The 22924-nt window shown below is 38.1% G+C and overlaps 1 protein-coding gene across 3 annotated transcripts in view; it reads left to right on the forward strand.

Moving 5' to 3' along the window:
• Window positions 1–10740: 10740 nt before the first annotated feature.
• Window positions 10741–22924, forward strand: part of PPP2R5E (protein phosphatase 2 regulatory subunit B'epsilon) — a 138967-nt gene continuing 126783 nt past the window's right edge. For 2 of the 3 annotated variants that reach the window (XM_054567458.1, XM_054567460.1), the window contains exons 1-2: window positions 10741–11326; window positions 14531–14694. In XM_054567458.1, the coding sequence (XP_054423433.1) occupies window positions 14538–14694 (157 nt within the window). In that variant the 5' untranslated portion in view covers window positions 10741–11326; window positions 14531–14537. The remainder of the gene's footprint in view (window positions 11327–14530; window positions 14695–22924) is intronic. The other variant, XM_054567459.1, reaches the window with a different exon arrangement.

The raw sequence follows: 22924 nt of genomic DNA on the forward strand, positions 1-22924 counted from the left end.
TTTGAGAGCAACAGAATCTCCTGTATACTGCTGATGGGACTATTAATTGGTACAATCATTTAGGAAAGCAACTTGCACCATCTTGGGAAGTTGAAGAAGCACTACCCTACAACCTGATCCCACTTCTAGATACACACACAAACTCAAGAAACCATAGTACATAAGGAAATGTGTCCAAGAAAATTCAAAGTGCACTTTTCAAAACAGTAAAATGCTGGAAATAATCCAAAATCACAAAACAGGAGAATAAACCGCAGGACATTTTTTTAATCTTTAATTGTTTTTTCAATTATAGTTTACATTCAATATTATTTTGTATTAGTTTCAGGTGTATAGCATAGTGGTTAGATAGGCGTACACTTTACAGAATTTCCCCCTGATATTTCCAATATCCAACTGGCACCATGCATAGCTATTACAATATTATTGACTGCATTTCCTATACTGTATTTTACCTCCTCATGACTATTTTGTAATTTCCAACCTGTACTTCTCAGTCCCTTCACCTTTTTCACCCAGTTCCCCAACCCCTGTCCCTTCTGGAAACCATCAGTCTGTTCTCTGTATCTATAGGTCTGTTTCTGTTTTGTTTAGAGCATTTATAAAAGGAATGTTTTATAGCAGTGAAAGGAAATGACCTAAAAGTATCTATGTCAACGTGTTTAAATTAAAAGCACATCATGTTGAGTGACAAATTAAGTTACAGAGGATACTAGAATACCAATTATATACAATACTAAAATATGAAAAAAGTACCACATGCTTCTTAGGAATATGTGCATATTTAGTAAAAGTATGACATCATGGGAATGAAAAGAACCAGATTCAGGTGTGTAGTAACCTCTGAGAAAGAAGGGATGTGAGTATAGAAGCTTACACAGGAGGCTTCAGCTGTGTTGGTATTCCAGAACTGCGTGGTAGGTATTGGGTATTTGTTACAGTATTCACTGTGGCACTCTATAAGTCTAAAATGTTTTGTGAAATAAAATTTACAGGCCATGCGTATTCCTCTTAATAAATTAAAACAATATCTAAGTATTGGGTTGGCCAAAAAGTCTGTTTAGTTTTTTCTGTAAAATAAAAGGCATATTTTTTCATTTTCACCAATAACTCTATTGATTTGCATATTTTGAATATGTTAGCTATCTCCCGCATGGTATAATGTTGATTGTTTGTGATTAATGTCTCAATTTGATTGCTCTCAATTTCAACTGGTCTACCTGACAGTGGAGCATCATCCAGCAAGAAATCTCCAGCCTGAACCTTCGCAAACCACTTTTGACACATTGGATTGGTCACAACACCTTCTTCATATACTGGACAGATCTTTCTTTGTGTTTCATTTGCATTTTTACCTTTCTTGAAATAATAAAGCATCATGTGCCAAAAAATGTTGTGTATTTTCTTCCATCTTCAATATTAAAATGGCCACACAAAAATTCACCAATTTTGGTAAGGTTTATTTTTAAATGCACTCTGATATGACAGCTATCACAGTGGAATTTAACAAAAACATTTTGAATGACGTTAAAGACAGTAAAGTGCTACTAGAACTATCTTACAGGAAAAAAAAACTTTTTGGCCAACCCGGTATATAATTTAATCTTTACCACCCACCTCCGACCCATGCCCAAATCTTTCACTGTTAACAGTTTCAAATAGATTCTCTCAGAACTTTTCAAGACCTTTACCTTTCTAGATACCAGTATATTCAATACATTGGGTGTTTCCTAATATAAATAGGCTGCTATTTTGCCTTTAATTCTGTAATTCTTGCTTTTTTTCTACTTAATATCATAGACACCATGCCAGATGAATACTGTATATCTTCCTTATATTTAATGGCTGCATATTACTCCATTGTGTGAATGTGCAATACTTTATTTAACTATCCCTCAACTGATATATATTTAAGTTATTTTTATTTTTTTTCTAATTAAAATTCTGCAATGAATATCCCTGATGAAACTTAGGAGTACTTTAATTTGTAAGATTTTCAGGGGGAGGAATGTTTAAGAGAAAGACTTTCTAAGAATTTATACTTGGTGATGAAAGGCACCCCAAGGAAAATATGGCATACTCCTCCTCCATGTAAAGTCATTATATGAGAAGTTTATATAAGTCAATCACAGAAACACTGAAACTATTATAGAAAAATAAGCAAAATACACCAATAGACAATTTGCAGAAAAAAATAAATCTAAAAAAAGATATCTACATGACTACTGAATATATGGAAATTATTTGAACTATTCTCACTTTGTGATCAAAGAGATGAAAATTATAATTACTTTCAAATTTTTGGCCTATGACTGTAGACAAGATGAGAAAGGGAGTCATAGTGTTGGCAATGTGGCCGAACTTAATCAAGAACTTAAAAAATGTTCATATCCTTAGACTATAAATTTAATTATTGTAAATTTAATTTGAGGAAATAATCGAAGATGTAAGTAGAGAATTACTGCATATATTTTGGGGCAGCTGCTCCTCTTCTTTTTCTTCCCCACCATGCATGGGAACAGCAGAGAGCCCCCAGCATTCATTTTGTGCAACATGACTCCAGTCCCCTGGCCACAGTCAATTGGATGAGGCATGCATACCTGATCCAAGCTGGGTCAGGGCCCCCTTTTCCGGAGTTCTAGCCTCACCTCTGGCTGCCCTTGTCAATGGAGACAATGGAAATGCGAGCACTTGATCTGCCATATTACACCCTGTAGCCTGACCCTCAGTGAAAGCCCTTCTTTAGCATGAGAAAAAAAAAAAGGAGCACAATCACTGAAAAGGACTGAGACAAAAAAAAAAAAAGACCCTGAGGTCTTTCCTGTCCTGCTGCTACTCCCTGCTCGCTGAGTATAAGTGCATCCCTGCCCAGAATTCTAATAACAGTTTCCCCCTTTGCTTACACTGGCTCCAGTAAATCCCTAGTGAGACTCCCGCTGCTCTGACTCAAGGAAGAGAACCTTGGCTCTGCCCTTTACCTCAGTACCCCAGCACACATAGAGCAAGTATCCTAATTCCCAACTCTGAGGGTAGGGCCTACCAAGGAGGACAGGAAGGAGTAGGGGGAAGAATTTAATACTGACTGAGCACTTACAAGTAAAATGAAAATAATCTATGTGGCTTAATTGAGATAGTTCCTGGCCCATAATAAAAATACCTTAAACAAACAAACAAGGTGCCAAACCATGAGTGAATAAGAGTGCTGAGTGTAACAAGTTTTGGTGTAAATGTCACCTCCTCTTTGTCTTTGTTTTTTACCTTCCTGGTCACAAGGTATTTAACTGGACTCTGGGTTCCCATAATAATTAGCCCTTGATTATAACTTCTTGTAATACACTAGAACGATAGTACCTATTATGTCTTATACAGATATGCATTTTCCCAGAACACAGAGTAGGTACTTAAGTGTTTGGAATGAATACATGCAAGAATGATTAAATAAAATAATGAAAATTTGGTGAGGAAAGTTCCCCTATATTAAGTGTTTGAAAGGCTTATTGAAATGTGCTGACCAGGAGGATAATGATTTCCTTTTTAAATTAAAAAAAATTTATTTTATTTTTAATTGAGGTATAAATTGACACATAACTATATTAGTTTCAAGTGTACAAAATAATGATTCAATATTTCTGTATATCGTGAAATGATCACCACAAAAAGTCTAGTTAGCAATTCATCAAGTGATGATTTCTTTGTAATTAATTAATTAATTTTTAGAAAAAGAGAGGAAGGGAGACGGAAAAACATTGATTTGTTGTTCTGTTTATTTACGCATTCATTGGCTGGTTCTTGTACATGCCCTGACCAGGGATCAAACCTGCAAACTTCATGTATCCAAAGGACGTTCTAACCAACTGAGGTACCCAGCCAGGGCCATTGCATGATGATTTCTCTTAAAGTTGAGCACTTGCCACAGTTACTCTGTGAAGTTAGAGACTTTTAGTTAATAAATTTTTTCCCTCTAAAGAACCAAGACAGATACAATTTTTTACTTTGAATGGGTCTCTTCAGCACTTCTTTTTCAAAAGTATTTTATCATCAATATTTTGTTCCAGTTGACAACTGGTTTGTTAACTAGGTGACTAACCTTCCTAATCTGAGAATATAAGCTTCCTTGATTTAGAAAGAAGTTCAGTAATGATGTGTTCAAATGCTAGAGTTGGCTACTGCTTGTATTCAAAGCTCTTTGAACATAAATTCTCCCTGCAAACATCTCTTCATAACGAAGAAGGTTGATTTAGATCCACACCGCAACCTAACTCTTCCAGCAAAGTGTATTTCTGACTAAAGACCAAATGGGGGTTCTTTGTTATTTTGGAAAGAGATTTAAGTATCAAAGCAAATGAACTGGAAAGGATTTGTGTTTTATATATATTCTACACAGCACTACATACAAACCAGGTTTGTAGAGAGGATTTCCAGGAGGGATGGGCAGTTTAGAGTTTCAGTGCCTCTCTTCTAGTCTTAACTCCTGCCAAGTTCTGCCATTTACTCAATGTATGACCTTTGAAAAGAAACTAAAACATCTAGTTTCTGCATCTGTAAAATGGGATACAAGTACTACCATCAATGGGTTATTTCCAAGATTTAAACAAGACAATACATGCAAAATGGCACCACAGCTCGTGGCTCATAGTGTTCAAGGAATGGGGAGTTCATGTCGATGATGGAAACTTGCCCTGTTCTTTCTTTTCTTTATAATATGGTATAAGACACTTAACCTCTGTATCTTATTCATCTTTCCTTCTGTAAGATGGAGAAAATAGTTGCTTTATATTCAATTACTCATCATTAACAATAATTTACAGTTAATTTGGTACAGACACTGGGAAGGATTGGGTTCAAATTATGGTTCTATTAGTTTGTAGCTGTGAACACTGGACAACTTCCCTGAATTTTTCTTATTTAGAAAAGGGAAATAATATGTATCAACGGAGTTAAGGTTCAAATTAAATAGTGTATATGAAAGTGAACTAAATTGCTATGCTCATGTTTCCAATTATTATTACCAGTACCATTCAAGATTGTGTGCATTGTCCTTACTAGATTATTTTAATAAACATGTGGTCAGATTTATGTTTTCACCCTCCTTTTGTTGTCTTTCTCCTTTAAAACATTTTAGCAGTAATTTACTCTATGTTTATAGATTTTACCCATTTTTATTGATATCTTAAAAACAATGTCCTCCCTCTATAATAGATAAGGACCTAGATGAAACATTCAAGCATAGGCTGCATTTTCTAAAATATGGCCTTGGTGTTTTAGAAGTCACAGTAAAAATAAGCTAATGAAAAGCTGCTGTTCTCTAAGAATAAAGCTTATTTTTATAGTCACTGCACTGTCTTTTCTCATGTAGGTATGTTTAGCGGGACTTAACTCTTCGAGTGTAATTCTAAAGAATAGATACTTTGAGTCTTTAAAAAAAAAACAACAACAAATAAATTAGACTTGATGAATCACATTAAGAAATAATTTCCAGCATGGCCACTTTGGTTTCTTTCATGCTTAAGATTACATTCCATCTAAAGATTTCATTTAGTTCAACCCTTAGGGAATCCCAGATTCGGGGACTAAGAGTAAACTGAGGCTTAGAGAGGTTAAGTGACTTGCCTGTGCAATGTTAGTCAGGATTCTTTTGGGTGTAAGTTATAAAAATTCAACTCCAAAATAGCTTAAATAAAAAGGGAATTTACTGGTTTATATAATTGAAACTAGCTTCGGACATAACTGAATTCAGCAGCTCTAATTGTGTTGTTAGAACTGGCTTCTGCCAAAGGTTCTTCCACAGTATTGGCTTTCTCGAGGATGGAGGTGAGGAAGGGAGGCGACCATAAAAAGCGTACATAATTTCTGTGGTTTCTGATCCAAAAGGAAGTGAGGCTTCTCACTCCCAGCATTTCTAGAGCTAATTTTGGGAAAGATCCAATCGATCCCCTTGTGTCGTGTCCCATCTTTCTGGGTGACAGAAGAGGGAAGCAGCATGATTCATAGTCCCACCGGGGTCACAGGAAGTGAGGGGTGTGGTCCTCAAAGAAAAGCGGGGGATGGATGCGGGACGCAGATATCCACCAGGGAGGTCCAGCCTTTTGGTGTCTCTAGGGCCACACACTCAAATACACAAACACTCATGAAAACTGATGAGCAAAAGAAAAAAAAGGTTTTAAGTAAATTTATGATTTTGTGTTGGTCTGCATCCACAGGCATCCTGGGCCTCCTGCGGCCCACGGGCGGGGGTGGGGCACCCTTGCAAAGCGGGGCCTGAGACGACTAACCAGGACCTTAGTCCGACTGCAGTTCGGGAAGTTACAGTGAGGGAGGGAAGTAGGTAAGCTTAGAGCAAAAATAGTTTGAGCCTCTGTTAAAGGAATATAAAGTAGAAATTAAGATAAAGTTTTGAAACAATGTTAAATCAAATTACTATTGTTTAACTTTGAGAAGTATATGGATATTGTAAAATGCAAGTCCCTATTATTACTAATGAATGGGCCCCACAATTCTATAATTTAGTGTGGAAGTAGATTGAAAAAGGCATTCCTCCTTGCTCCTTGTTTTCTTCCTTTCACAGTGGGGTGTGCCAGAATAAAAAAAAAGGGGAGAAAACTTCTTAAAAGCTTCTAGATGATAAAAAGTATTAGAATATGAACAAAGTGGATGATTAGGATAATAACTAGCACTTATTGAATAGTTAATATGTGCCAGGCACTGCAGTAAACGCATAAACTCATTTAAACGGATGTCTAGCCTACGAGTTAGAAAATGTTAGTCTGCTTATTTGTAGGCCAGAGAACCAAAGTTGTGAGGGGTAATTTGCCCCAGTTCCTGGCTGGCATATCTGGGATTCCACATTGTATGTATCTGAATCCAGAGTCTGCATTCTCATCATTATGCTTATCAATTAGTTATAGCTTTAGTTGATTTAATTGTATAATTTGACTATTTTAGAAGCAAAATTATTACTTGTGGTACATTATTTTGTGTTCTATCCTGTATAAAATAAAGTGTACTTGAAACTTGCTTTCTCCTTTTTTTTAATCCTCACCCAAAGATATGTTTTTTATTGATTTTAGAGAGGAAGGGAGGGAGGAGAAAGAGTGAGTGAGACAGAGAGAGAGCAAGCGAGAGAGATTAACATCGATGTGAGAGAAACATTGATAGATTGTCTCCTGTACACATCCTGACCCGGGATTGAACCTGCAACCTAGGTATATGCCCTGACTGGGGATCGAACCAACAACATTTTGGTGTATGGGTTGATGCCTCAACTAACTAAACCACCTGGTTAGGGCCCACTTTTTGTTTTTCAGTTTTTCTTCCCCATCAATGACACAGGTCCCTTCTCTCTTGATCCATCAGTAATACCTAGAGTCTCTCACTGCTCTGTAGGGAACTAGAGCACCTAAACATTTTAAAACACAATCGATAATTATACACACTAATCATGTGGAAAGCCATGAGTAACCTACAACCCTTGAGGCATATCTGAAAATGTAACTGTGCTATTTAAATTATGACTGAAGAAAATGGCACTGCTGACGGTGTTTCCTGTGTAGATAAATATGGCTCAAAGGAGTCCCTTGTCTACACTGGCTGTTGTGCACACTCCTTTTATTGTTTTACCTAAAAGAGCATCTCTTACCTCAGGTTTTTTCAGGGTTCTTCCCTTTCAGCCCAAACCCAGCTTCATGCAGCCTCCTCTTCCCATGCGCAAATTGGGCAACTAGTCTACCTCTGACGATGTCTTACCAGCATAGGTGTTTTCCTTCTCTTTTTGTTTGATGATGATTCTACTTATTATCTTAACCCTTCTTTGGTTCACCAGTCAGCCAGATGTCAATGTCTTCTAGTCTCATTACCTGGCTAGCCCGACAGCAGATTAATGATAAGCTCAGCCTTGATATCTGGAAAGTAAGTGCTTTCATCAGATAGCAATGGGCAGTGTTTTGTCATTTGATAATGGCTTCACAGGAGGCTATAATGTATTTTATTTTGTATTGTCTACCATAGCAGTCTCCACACTTTTTGGATCATTCATTCCCATCAGTGTATTCTGGGGCAGCAATTCTTAACCAAATATGAGTATACTGTATGTATATTTACTTATGAAGTATATATACATGTGCTACCATCATTAGCTTATACTTCAAATATAATATAAGCTTAGGAAGTTAATTGTTAATGACAAAGGATATAAATCCAATTTTAAATAGTGTTTATGAATTTCATATTTTTAAGTCATAATTTGGTTGGGTTTATTAGATTACTTTAACTTTGAAATGTGGCTGTCACAGATCTGATACTAGAAGTATCAGTTCTGTCATTTGCTTGTTTCCTGTGGTTTCTTTGCAGAAGACTCTGGGGAAGTCTGTTTTCTATGGGTTAGTTTAATGAAACCTAGAAAACTTCAATATGGGAATACATGTTGGCAGAGACTGATTGAGTGGGACCACCACAGCCAACCCCTGGAAATGGGTAACTCCCACTTTTCCTTGAGGGCATCTCCTCTGCTGTTTTAGGCTGAGAGGCCATTCCATGGATGGAGTGTAGGCTTATGAGTATTCTGTATATAAAATATTAGAGTTTACTGCTTTTCTTTTTCTAATTGAATTAAGCATAAGTAGATGTGCTTATATTTTCTTGTCCTGCATCCCAAATGGATTGCCTTGCACTGTTCCTGGAGTACATATATCCCTGGGATGCATGGACATCCTTTAGAAACTATTGGTTCAAGGAACAGTTTCTCACATTGGCAAGGATGTTTTGATTTAAAAAGAACCTGCTCATTTCAGTTACTCCGCCATTTTATAGAAAGTGAAACAGTTTTGAAATGAATTGTCTTTATAGAGATCCATAATTTGCAAGCAAAATCTCCACTCTACAAAATGTGAAATGTTCTAAGCAACAGCTGTGAGCATTTCAAATGTGCACTACCCTTCAACAGTTCAACTGTTGCCAAGGGAAATTGAGTTGGCTTTAAAATCTTCCTTGGTTTAATTCTGCATTTACCCACAATCGGATTGAGCAAACAAGTTCTTGGTGGCTGGGACTGACAGATATTGAGATGTGGAAATGTAAGTTTCTTGCAGGTAGGAGACTAGTATTCTTGCCAGTTGTACATGGCTTCATGGTGATGAACTTTATCAGAGCCAAAATGGGCATTATGAAAGTGGTCAATCATCTGAAGTCAGTGGGGGGTGGGGGGTGGGGGTGCTGCTTTCATCTATGACAGCCATCTTTTCCTGTTTCCCATTTCAGTTAGAAACAGGGATATATATATTTTTTATCTTTCATGGCACACACACACAAATTTTTTTCCACTCAGGAGCCATTTTTGGGAATGAGCATAGAAATTTGCAACACTTGGTTAACAGAAAAGAAATGCAATGAATTTTTTGGTAATCACTTGCACATCTGGTATATACAGTTTTATTTATAGATAGTTATATTTCCTAATTGCATGGAAAACATGATATAATGCTGAGGGGAAAAACTAGGCTACAGAACGACACACACATTAGAAAAAAATACTGGAGGGAAGTACACCAAAAGGCTAACATTTTGTGGGTGAGCAATTATGAATGTTGATTTTCTTTTACTTTTTTTCCATTGACCAAGTTTTGAACAGTCGGTACCCTGACATTTTTAGTTAGCATTATGAAATTTCTTTTTCTTGCCCCCTGCGAGAAGAGGTATGTAGCGTGCATTCAAATAGAACGAGCGTCCAAGAATATCTTCTGGAAATGCACCGTTTGGCCTAGGTTCATCAAGGATGCAAACACATATCTAAGTATTTTACCACTTGTTCTAGCTACAGTTAAGTCAAGTCTTCATAAATTCTTTCTGATCCACACGGCCAATTAAAAGCTCCCAAGCTCCTACAATTTGGAGCGGGGATTTCTCTGAGCACTATGCAGCTGGAAGGACAACGGTGCGCTGGGTATCAATGATTGCGGAGAGTAGAGACAGCATTCTCACTTGAATAAACTACACTGAGCCTCCCTCACCCCAAGCTTGCAGGAGCTTCAGAGAGCTGATATTCAAAAGAGAGGTTTAGGGAAAAGGATACGAGGTGAGAGAGAACTGGATGCGACACCCAACCCTTGGCCAGGCCCCAGGGTTTCAGATTTCGGTGCCAGGTCTCCCAGAAGGTTTAGCGGAGAGCGATTGCCGGGGGTTTCACAGCGGGCTGCAAGGGGCCCATTTACACAGGCGCGGGTCGGGGAGCTTATTTCTGTCTACGCAGCGCTGGTTCCCGTCCTGAGTGGGGCTCCTGGAGCCCAGAAAGGCCACCCTAGACGCTGAAGCGGGCGGAATCTAGGCCCCAGGGCCTCCCCACCCTTAGCCGATCGTCGCCCTAGAATCCTCTGGTTGAAAACGACCGCCGCCCCGAGGTTCCGCATTGTGCGGAAACCCATCCTCTTGATCTGTCAGTCGCACACCTCCCGGGTTTAAGCAGCTCCGCTCAACCCTAGAGGCTGCGGTGACTACCATCTTCCGCCAGGCGGAAGCGGCAGCAGCGCTGCAGGAGATCGAGGCTGCATCCGGGTCCCTCGCTTTTCAGCCCAATCCTGGGTCTTCGCTCTTCCCACCCTCCTGTTTCTCCGCCCCCCTGCCGCCTATCCCTGGTCGGCTCTCAGCCGAACATGCTGGCATGGGAGTGAAGGCGGAAGCCGGCCAATGAGGCCTTGCTTCCCGTTTGAAGCCTCCAGTAAGGGGGCGCCGGAGGCGGGTGCTGCTGGGCAGTAGGTTCGGTTGCGCGTGTGCCATGGACTCAGCCGCCCGGTGATATTGACAATAGGAGAGAGAAAGGGGCATTGACGGGGACCCACCGCGGTTACGGAACGGCGACTCTGGCAGCGGCGGCTCCAGCTCCAGCGGCTCCTCCTCCTTCTCCTTCCTTCTGCTGCCGCTGCAGATCCAGTCTTCCTCCCTCCCTTCCCCCCCTCCCCACGTCGTCGCCACCGCCGCCAGGTCCGGGGCAAAGAGCAGAGGCGCCGCCCGCCGGGAATGTGAGCGCGGAACCACCGGCGGAGCCGCAACGGGGTCGGTGCCGATTTGATGGGACGGGCCCACGGGGGAGGATCGTGAGGCCGCCGCTGCCGCCGCCGGAGCGCTGAGATTCAGGTCCGGCCGTGAGGCCTAGAGGCGCCGCCGCCGCGGAACCGGAGGGACCCAGCGCCGGACAGCCTTCTCCCTGGGCTCCCTGCTGCTGTCCGGACTTCCCACCGCAAGTCCCGGTCCCGCCACTCGTCCCGCTGCGGCCCTCTCACCAGTCTCCCACCCCTCAAAAACACAGATCATCTTTGAATTCTTCCCCAGAAGCTTCAAGGTAACTTCGTCCCTCCAGCTCCGCGGCTCGCCCGCTTCCCTTCTTTCTCCCGGTCTTAGAAGGGACCCTGCAGGGCACCGGCCTCGGGAAGGCCTGGCCCGGGCAGGCAAGGAGTGCGATGGGGTGGGGTGGGGTAGGGTGCGGGAGAAGGAGGGCCCGTCCCACTTGCTGATTTACCTGCAAATGCTTCTGATGATGCCTCTCATTCACTCTGTCCCCCTCCCCCCTTTTCTCCTTCCGGCATTGGAGGCGTTTTCTTGTACCCCTTATCCACTGACGGGGCGGGGAGAAAAAGGGGGATTGGTGTTGTGAGGGGGAATCTGTAGCAGCTTATCTTCAGGTTTTGGGGTGGGGGTGGTAGTAGCAGAGGGAGTATTTGAGCCAGCCCTGCAAATGAACCTCTACCCCGTCTTTCTCCTCCATCCCAGTGCCCCCTTTGGATTATCGTGAGCCTTGGAAATGCCCGGTGCCCGATGCTTAGAGGATGATAGAGCTTTGGGCGCCTTGGTCCAGGGTGAAACCTGTTTCCCCGGGCTTTGCACCGACCCGCTGCTACTGCACGTTCAGTTCTGCAGCGCTTTGGGTTGAGATCTTTGACGTTTATTTTTGGCCGCGGGCATAAGGGGCAAATGATTTTTTAAAAAATTGCTGTCACTAGACCACCTTTACAAATGGGCGATGAGGATACAGAAGAGCCACAAAGAGTGATGGAGGAACAAGATTTACTGAAATCATGGGTTATTACGGTTACATGAAATCTAAATAAGTCAAATACCAGATTGGAAGAACGGCCCCTAAATTGACAACGTACAAACGCGATGTGGAGCTTTTCGCGGATGCAGTCTTTATGAAAAATTTTAAGTGATCTTACTGCTGTAGTCATTCATAGTTTGCAGTTCGTTTGAATCTGTCACATTTTATCTGACTAAATTAGGTAGATTTCTGAAAACTTTTTTATTATATATTTTTATCCTCATCTGAATACATTTTTTCATTGAGAGAGAGAGAGAGAAAGAGAGAGAGAGAAAGAGAGAGAGAGAAAGAAAAAGAAAAAGAGAAAGAGGGACACATCGATTGATTGCCTTCTGGTACACCCCCGAACTGAGATCAAACCCGCAACCCGGGTATGAGCCCTGACCAGGAATCAAACCTGCCAGCTTTCATTCTACCGGAGGACACTCCAACCGACAGAGCCACACTGGCCAGGGCTAAAAACTTTTTTTTTTTTAAAAGAGAACCAAACAAGGTTTTAGAATTCCAACCCTCAACATCATGGTTTTTTGTTTTTGTTATTTTTACTTTGTCAGAATCCAGGTAATTGAGGTAACTTTATTCTTACAAGTTTAGGAAGAAACTACCTTTTACTTTTATTAGAGGTTAAAAAACACTTGACTTAATGTTTGGAATGACAGGTGAGTAATTGCATTTCAGCATTTCCTCCAAATGCATTATTTCTATTCGAGTTTGCCATTAATCTTGCATGGAGCCTTAGTACTATGCAAATGATGGCATCTGCTTAAATTGAATGAAATTGAGCTTAACGCTTGTTACTTTTAGGAAATAGCCTTCATTTAAATAATTTGACAGGATTAAAAAATCCAAAAGAACTGTTCAGTTTCATCAGTTTGATGGAATGAAAATTAATATTTGATGATAAACTCCAAGGGAACTCAACTGGGTTGTCTAAGTAGGCTGTGAATTTGTTTTCATTTCAACTTTGGTGCACAATTTCATCATAGTTTTTTTTATTAAGCTTTAATAATTTAAAGTGCTTTTATTCAAAAAGAAGATGTCTTTGAAATGATTTTTTAAAAAAGATTTTATTTATTTCTAGACAGAGGGGAAGGAAGGGGGAAAGAAAAGGTGAGAAACATTGATCTGTTGCCTCTCGCACACCACCAAACATGGACCTGGTCTGCAACACAGGCATGTGCCCTGACTGGGAATCAAACTAGAAACCTTTCCATTCGCAGTCTGATGCTCAGTCCACTGAGCCACACCAGCCAGGGTTGAAGTGATTTTAATTACGCCTTTTATGTGTTCTGTTTAAAGTAATTTAGCCTGTTTTCATTTCCAGTGTGGTATAGTTTATCATAGCTAACAGTGTTTAAAGTCATGCCTAGATTGTTTCAGTAATTATAAATTTTACTTGATGTGATACATTGGTGTAGATTCTTGAAGTACAATAAGGGTTTCAGCTGCAGAGCCCATTCATAATATTAGATATCTTGGGAAAGATGTATCAGTGGAAGTTTTCTAGCTGCAGAATAACTCCAACATTACTTCAGGAATCTGAAGATGAGAAGAGCTTCACAGAAAATGAATACATAGCATAGAGTTCTTCAAGTCTAAATGAGCATCTTTAATGCTTATCGTAGTGATAGCATAATACATTAAAATTACAATATTGCTTATGGTAGTTATATTCTTTTTTTCACCACATTTTTATGTTTTCTCATTGAATGTAACTTTTCTTAATTGATTTTTGTTTTTTTTTTATCACCTATCCTCATTCTCATGAATATTTTATATAGGAGTTTTAGAATTTGTGTAACTCACATACATGAAAGGATTCCCCCTCAAAAACCTGGAATTTATCTATAAAAAAAATGTGTATTTATTCTTACATATTTAAACCTCAGTCACCTTCGAAGAACTCTCCATTTGATGTAATACACCTATTGAGACTTTTTCCCACTGCTCAAAACAGTTTTTGAACTTACCAATTTGATGCCTTTTAGTGCTTCTGCTTTTTTTTTTTTTTTTTTTTGGTTTCACCTCTTTCACATCAGCAAAATGTTTCCCTTTGAGGACTTTTTTCATCTGGGGGAACAAAAAAAAAGTCACTTGGGGTGGGATCAGGTGAATAGGGAGGGTGGGGCACAGGGGTCACACTGTTTTTGATAAAAAATTTATGAATACTTGGCGTGGTGTGGGCAGGTATGCTTGTAAATCACCTATCATGAAATGGGCAAACCTGTTGAAAGAATCTTAAAAAAAATATTCATGGAAGCCTAATGCAGCCTCTCACAACAGCGCCAGCTGGTACACTGATACAGATGAGTTCCCAGAACACCCACTTAGTGGCGGAAGTCTGTACTACAAGGGCCTGCCATCCAGAATATAGTTCTGGGTTTTTTTGGGGGGGTTCTCCTGGTGTGTTTCTGCCTTGGGAATATGTTTATGATACCTCTTTCTCTTCAGTAGGGATATGTCCTCAGCACCAACTACTCCTCCATCAGTGGATAAAGTAGACGGATTTTCTCGGAAGTCCGTCAGAAAAGCCAGACAGAAGAGGTCACAAAGTTCCTCACAGTTTAGGTCCCAAGGCAAGCCTATTGAGTTAACACCTCTGCCACTGCTGAAAGGTAAGGCTCATGACCAGGTGATGCAGGCCTTTTCAATTGATCTTTTTATGTCTTTATATAATTTTTTTGTAGAATTTCACATTGGTTAAAATTTTGTGTTACAAATTGTGGGAAGGAGGATTCTTACTTAATGAAGTTACTGGTGTGTGACCAGATATATCCTTTCTCCTTTTTAAAAGGCTCAATTTAATATAAAAAGCTGTGGATAGATGAAAAGACACTTATTCTCAGGAGGACCTCTTACGTTGATAAGTAGGAAAACTGAATGACAGAGAAACTTGTAAGATGTCAGGGTCTATATTTTTTATTGTTTCTTCTGTTGACATTTAGATGTACCTGTTGTATACAAGGACAGTTACAAATTGTACAGTCTTAGTTATAGGAGGTAGACCTTGTAGAAGAGATGGTACCATTAACTTACATATAAAAATGATGTTTGAAAGAAAAAATACTCAGTAATTTATTACATGCATTTTTATTTTCAGATAGTACAAATAGAAAATGTTTATGATGATCATACTTGTTTAATACTACGTTTCTCTTTCCCTCAGAAATGAATTAAGGACTAGTTTTTAATATTAAACTATTTTCTCTAAATTAGGCCTTTCAACTTGTGTTTAGGTATGTGAATACTTTGTGTTCCTTTAAATCTTCATTTATTTGTTTTATGTTTATGAATAGGCATTGTTTGAAATGAATTGGAACATGGCATTTGTAGCAAGGAAACTGTCAGAATCCTCCTTTGAAAGTAGATTTTTGAAAGGGACATGAAAACACAATGCACTATCATGGCTTAGAGGACATCAAAACCTGGTTTGCTGGTTAGTTCACAAACATTTATTTCTGTAACAGTTAGTGAAATCAGAAGTTATTATAGGAAACACTGGAGATTGACTAGAGGATCCTTAAAATTTAGCCTACGATATTTCAAACTTGCATTTTACTCATACGAACATTTTTTTTTTAAAGGGAGTGAGATTCATAAATGCGATTCCAGTATTTCTACTTGAAATCAGTGGAAACTAAATGAATACTGATTACTGTAGAGATGGTACAGTTAGTAAAGATGAACTCTTATGAGTTGGGGAGAGGGAGCATTCTGGCTAAAGATTTTGTTGTTAAAAATGAAAATAGTCTTTATGAAGCTTTGGGAGAAAAATGAGGGAAAAACTTTCTAAGGGATAAAACTAACCATATTTGAAATACAAAGTTTGGAGGCATATTGGTTCCTACAGTAGTTTATTTAATATGAACTAGACATATAATAGCTATTAGCATCTATATCTGGCAAAGGACTTTATTCTGAGGAAGTAAACTAAACTTTTTTAGCATTAGAAAGAATTTAAAACTTTGTTATATTAATTTCTTGGAGTGCATTGGTAAACCTTTATATTAGAGCTTAACTAACCACTCCTTGCCAGGGTATTGGTTTTGTGGATAGTGAAATAGGCATGTGCGAGAAGAATTTCACACGTTTTAATATTTTGTTTATCTCTTTTTTATTGTAAACTATACATAACATAAAATGGATCATTTTCACCATTTTAAAATGGGCATTAACTGTAGCATTAAGTGCATTCACATTGTTGTATCTACCACCCATTCCTCATCTCCAGAACATTTCATCTTCCCAACGGAAACTCTGTATCCATTAAACATTAATTCCCCATTCTCCCCTATCCCTAACCCCTTGGCAACCACCATTTTACTTTCTGTCTCTATGAATTTGACTACTTGAGGTACTTTGTATTAGTGGACTCATATAATATTTGTCTTTTTGTGACTGTCTTATTTCACTTAGCATAATGTCCTCAAGGGTCATCCGTGTTGTGGCGTGTGCCAGAATTTTCCTCGTTTTTAAGGCTGAATATATTCTATTGTATGTACATACCACATATTGTTTATCCACTTGTCAGTGGACATTTGGGGTTGCTTCCACCTTTTAGTTACTGTCAATAATGCTGCTCTGAACATGGATATACAAATAACTGTTTGAGTCCCTGCTTTCACTTTTTTTGGGTATAGACCGAGAATTGGAATTGCCGGGGATAAATGTTTAATGATTTTTGAATACTCGTCATACTGGTTTTCACAGCAGCTGCATCATTTTATGTTCCCACAGCAACCCAATTTCTCCGCATCCTCACCAAACCTTTTTTTTTTTTTTTGAAAATAGCCATCATAATGTGTGTGAAGTGGTCATTCATTGTCGTTTTGATTTTCATTTCCCTAATGATCAGTGATAAGCATCATTTTGTGTACTAATTGGCCATTTGTATAGCCTTTTCTCATTTTTTTAAGTGAGGTCCGGTAGCATGGAAAAATTTCCAAGAACTTTGCTCTCCAAGAATATGATTTTTGTAAACATGTATATTTTGCCAGCATTGGAGAATTAGAGAGCAACAGGACCATGTAATGCTAGATATATCCATAAGCTTAATTCCAGATAGACTAAAAGTGATTCTAGTGGAGTAAGCCCATTCTGGGAAAGTATTCTGGAAAGCATTCCATAAATTAGATTTCCATATGTATAGAATAACAAAGATGTACTGTCAGGTAGAGACTTCAGTAATGTGTGATGTACTGTCAGATAGAGACTTCAGAAATGTGTATTTGTTATTGATTACCGTAGTGAATGTAAAGGATTTGTTAAATAACTTATTTTTTTTTTAACAAATTGACCTTTTGTGTGTTACCTCTTCACCAACTTTAGAAAGTAATTTCTAGAACGTAAAGAATATAGGAAGAATTTCTTTTCTTTTCTTTTGCCATTTCTTTAGGAGAAACTAGAGTAAGTTATATATGCATGTCAAAGGATAGTGACTGATTAAATTTTCTATAATATTGCTTTAAGTAAATTGGTAGGTTTGAGTTAATTTTATTTGGGGATACAGTATAAATTGCAGTTGAATTTTGTGGGTTCTTTAAAGAATGAAGTGAAAGATTTCCTTGAGGTCTTTAATTTTAGGGGACTTGGAAAATGGAAATTGCGTAACCATAGTTATTATGTACCCTCCCTTTTTAATATTTAAATTTTGAGAGCTCAAAATTAGATATTCAGTAATGACCACGTATATTGCGTGGGTGCATTACCAGAATGTTTATTTTATGCATATAATACTTGACTGATTTATAAGTAACACTACCATTAATTCTTAGCAGCTTAAAAGTCTTTTTTACTTGCAGAACTATAATAAAGTGAGTTTCATCTATTTTGCCCTTTTGCTAATTGGTGGGGTTTTAAAATTTGTGTCAATGATGTTATCTTCTATAGGAAGTAACACTAGTATGTGGTTTTCTAAAAAATATATGGCGAGTGACCTGGCTTTTCCTCAGTTATGTATAATGAAGTCACAGGATAAACTGTGAAAGGCCGACATTTGAAGTTGCCTGTCTTCACGTACTATTGAAAATGTTTCCAGGGAGCCCTACAGTTTTTGAGCTTGAAGGATTCTTACTAATTTTACTGATGAAGGACATCCAGTAGAGGTTTAGTGCCTCATGTGCTTGATAAGAAAGTAAGGACTTGCATGTTTTCTTTGTGCCTACACAGCCGGACATGAAGCAAGCTGTGGCAGTTATGTAGGTAAGTCACTGATAAGGGCAATCAAACTAAGCACTGAGGCAAATAGACACACACACACATTTATATTAATAAGTAGTAGTAATAGAACTAGTAGTAGTAGTATCTAGTTAGTGATTTATGTTCTCTACCTGCCCCATTCTCCCATGGCTTATTTCCATTTTTCGTTGGCTTGATAAATATGTAAGTTTAGATTTGAGTGAATGGTTTGAAAACTACCATCTCTCTAAAGATGGAACTATAATGAAAGTGGTAGCATTGTGTCTAGCCTTATAATTCATTACATGCTTCTGAGGCATTTTGCTGATAGTTTGGACACTCATTATTAAAAAAAAATTTCTTTTAAAGATATTATTTATTTATTTTTAGAGAGGGGAGGAGAGGGAGAGAGGAAGAGAAACATCAGTGTGTGGTTGCTTCTTGTGGCACCCCCTACTGGGGACCTGGCCCACAACCCAGGCCTATGCCTTGACTGGGAATTGAAATGGCGACCCTTCGGTTCACAGGCCAGTGCTCAATCCACTGAGCCTCTCCTGCCAGGGCTGGACACTCAATTATTAAACATTCCTAAAACTATGATGAGTAGAGATGCCATTCAGCAGAGAGAGTCTCCTTGCCTCTTGGTTTTGAAACCTTTAGATCTTAACACTGTTTCTATATCACTTTGATGAAAACATTTTTTAAAACTCTGGGCTTATGATTCAGCTTACTACATTTTTATTTTTTAGGGTGACAGTTTGAGAGGACTTTAAAAATTCCAGTTTAGTTTTTGTGCTTTTATAATTACTGGATGAGATAATTCTCTTTCATCTGTATCTGCTTTGTGTAGTGTAAAGAAGGAATATGCAGATACAATTCCCAATTTTTATAAAGAGCTAGTACTCACAAGTGCATTGATAATGAGAATCGTCTCTTATGGAATAATATCATCTAGTTTAGTGTTTACCATCCACCACAGAGGTTATGATGCAGTGTTGTGTGGGGGAAAGTAGGTGGATTTTGTTGCTCATGAGAGACCTCACTTACTAGCTGTATTGCCTGGGGCACGTGACTTAAGGGTGATGTCTATCAAATACCGATGACGAGGGTAATCAATAGATGTGGCAGTGCCACAGTCAGTAAATATTAGCTATTATCCAGATGAGATTTCAGAAGTGAGACTATGAATTATTATTTGACTATATTTTCCTAGCAAAAAGTTGAAATTGGAAACTTCTCTGAAAATTATGAAATGAGCATAGTTTAGCAGCCACAAACCTTTTCAACCCCAAAATTCAGGGGAACGGTTTTCCAGGTATTGAATTTGGTAGACTAGTTATTTTTAAACGTCTTTATTTGGAGATTGTCACCAACTGCATTGGTATCCTGCCACATTTTTTAGTGTAAATTTTATTTTTAATTTCTTCATTTTTTGAATTGTTAATACAGTTGAATGTTTTAAATTTCAAAAGGTAGAAAAGGATCTTCCAACTCAGTTCTCCTAGTTCCTCTTCTCAGAGGCCATCAGTCATAATCTTATATAGGTGGTGTGGACATTCTGTTTCTTTTTAAAAGATTTATTTATTTATTTTCAGAGTGAGGAGAAGGAAAGGAGAAAGAGAGGGAGAGAAACATTGAAAGGTTGCCTCTTGCAGGCCTCCAAACGGGGACCTGGCTTGCAGCCCAGGCATGTGCCCTGACCAGGAATTGAACCAGCGAACTGTGCCCAACCCACTGAGCCACACCAGTCAGGGTGGTAAAGACATTCCTAAACCCTTGATTTAATTTGAAATGCTTTGAACAGCCTGAAATTAGATGCACACTTTGTGTGTGTATGTCCATTTTTAAATGGGAGAATTCCTTAGCATTTTTCAGATTCTCAAAGAGGTATCTGAATCATAGAGGTTAAGAACCATCGATCTAGTTTGTACCTTAGATTAATGATGTATGTTGTTTAGACAACTAAATTGTAGTGAGAGGGAGGAGAAGAGAGGGAGACTGCCTGTGTGTGGGGGTGGGAGTAGGGAGGTGGGTGGGGGTGGCTTTAAAAATTAATCATAGGCTTTACTTTTGAACCACAAGAATATCTGTAAGTTAATAGGTGGTAACATCAGCTTTGCAGCCTTTGAAACAATGTAGTAATGTTTTTCTTTTGGGGAAGAAATGATAAGATCTTGTACAACACTAAGTGTCAAATTACACCATTTTTTATGAGTGAAAGGTTATACTTATTTGTAGTGAAGAGGTATTTCATTCACTTTTAGGCGGGAATATTTTTTTTCCCCCACAGTCTAATAGTTTGTTTCTGTAGAGTGGAAAAAGTTCCCATACAGAGTCTTAAGCAGGCCAAAAGAAATGGAGAGTGAGTGTTCCTGATTTATTAATTATTTAAAAGTAGGGTAGCATCTTGCATTCATATGCCATCCTGAGTGTGATAATTACTGCTTAGCTCTTAACCTGGGGTTCATGGATTTCTGTTTGGGGTTTGGGTGGGTGCATCATGGTGGGATTCAAGATTCTAAGAAGCTACTAATAGTTATATGTAAAATGTCTGTGTATGTGTAGTTTTTTTTCCCTGAGGACAGAGTTTATTGCTTTCATGAGATTCTCAAAAGATTTAACCCTATCATTCCTGCTCTTTCTCTATAGTTAAGAGCCTTTGGCTTAGAGGAAAAGATTGGGGATCGTTGTTATTCTGAGTGTCACGTCACCCGTGTGTATGACCATGTGCATATTGGTCACTTAAATAGTAAATACCACAGTAAGCTGTAAACAACAGATTTCATCATTGTGTGAATCTCTCCAGGATATAATGCAGCCAGGGCATAAAAATATTGAGGTACCAAATGAATCTTCTCATAATGTGAAGTGGTCTTTTTCTACCGAGAACTTTTTTCTTCTATGTACCATTCTTCAAGTTTCAGCTCAAATGGGACTTTCTCAGAGACTGTCTCCCATGGTTTTTAAAAGTAGTTACCTTTGAAGATTCTGTCACTCTGTATTGTTTCTTGCATCTTTTTTATAATCTGAAATTATTTTATCTGTTTATTTACTTGTATGTTATCTGTTTCTCCTCCCCCATTAGAATACAATCTTTGGTTTAGGAACCTTGTTTCTCTTATGTCTAGATCCTAGATCAGTGCCTGGTACATAGTTGGTGTTCAATGGGTATTTGTTAGAAAATGAATGAAACATTTGTTAGTTGAGATCTAGGTGGTTAGTAATAGTAGTATAGACATTTAGTTTTCCTTCCTAAATATTTAAAAAAATTTTCCTCCAAATCCAGGCCATGTGAATTTTATTTTAACTTGTAATTTACAGGAAATTATGAACGTGTTTAATGAAGACTTTTTATTTGTAAAGGGATCAAGATGCTGGGTATTCACTTAAAATCCTGAGAGAGTTTTCTTGCTCTGGTAATTCTGCATGTTTCACGTTGAAAACTGAAGTGGTATCTTGTGGAGAGGATAGAGTGGATTTTATATAAGACATACTAAGAGTAATTCCTTTTATTCAGGGGATTTATCATTTTCATTTTATAAAAATTAAGATGTTAAGTACAGTGAAGTCCCTTTTTTGTGCTGGTGTTTTGGGACTGAATTATGGATTGATCACATCACCAGACTTTTTTCATATATATAGTTTGAGAGAATGACATATCTGAAATTTAAAATGGAGTTATAGAGCTAGGTTTCAGATCAAATTTTCTTTTGTCAGATCTTTTATTTTATAATAATGTTTGCTTTTAATGTCAATTAGATTTTATAGTGCTTGAAAAGGAACAGTAAAGTTTCTGGATATTTCAAAAAGGCTAACTAAGGTAGTTCTTTGGTTTGTTTGTGATGACATTCTCTTTTACTCCTTAAAAATATTTTTCTACCCTTTGTATTTGAAGATTTTATAAAAACAAAGAGCAGTCTTATTTTTAGGTTACAGTAGAATTATGCATAGGAACATATTAATTGAATAATATATTGTTATATTGTTATCTAATATATAATAATATATACCTAATACATATAACACATATATTACCAAAGGGAGGCGGGTGGCCTTCCTGAGTTAAGAATGGAGGCCCTGGGGTCACACACAGGTAATTTTCAATTCTGGGTCCACTCACAGCTGTGTGACTTCGAAGCATTGTTTATTTTTTATCTCCAAAATTAAGAGAGTATTAGAACTTACGTAACAGTCAGATTAGGTGCCTTCAAGCAGGTAAAACATTCAGTTCAGTGCTTTGTACGTTGTAGGAGTTGAAGAATATTAATTATTATAAGGATAAAAGGATCTGTGTAATAGAGAATGCTTATCAGTGTTTTTCAGTTGATTTTTATTTCTCTAATACTTTACATGGATTATTTCCATTTAAGGAAAAAAAAATATGGAGTATGTACAGCTGTGAGAATTGGACTTTTAGAGCAAAAAGGAGAACTAGTTCTTATGGAGCAATCTTCGCATTACTGTTTAGTCAACATCGGTTTCACACTGACTTCTGAGTTCAGGAATAAGAACTTAAGGTGGTGAATGTAATTATTTTCAAGGGAAATTCCGTTTGTTGAGAGTTACCAGGTAAATTTTTTTTTTGTTAAATAACTTAATTGGAAGTTGTCTGCTAGGACAAGATCTCCAAATTTTTTTTGTAATTGTTTACTTCTATCTGTAAAAATA

Source organism: Pteronotus mesoamericanus, unplaced genomic scaffold, assembly GCF_021234165.1.
Source record: "Pteronotus mesoamericanus isolate MK-2021 breed Mesoamerican mustached bat unplaced genomic scaffold, CSHL_Meso_final contig_182, whole genome shotgun sequence".
Classification (NCBI taxonomy): Eukaryota; Metazoa; Chordata; class Mammalia; order Chiroptera; family Mormoopidae; genus Pteronotus; species Pteronotus mesoamericanus.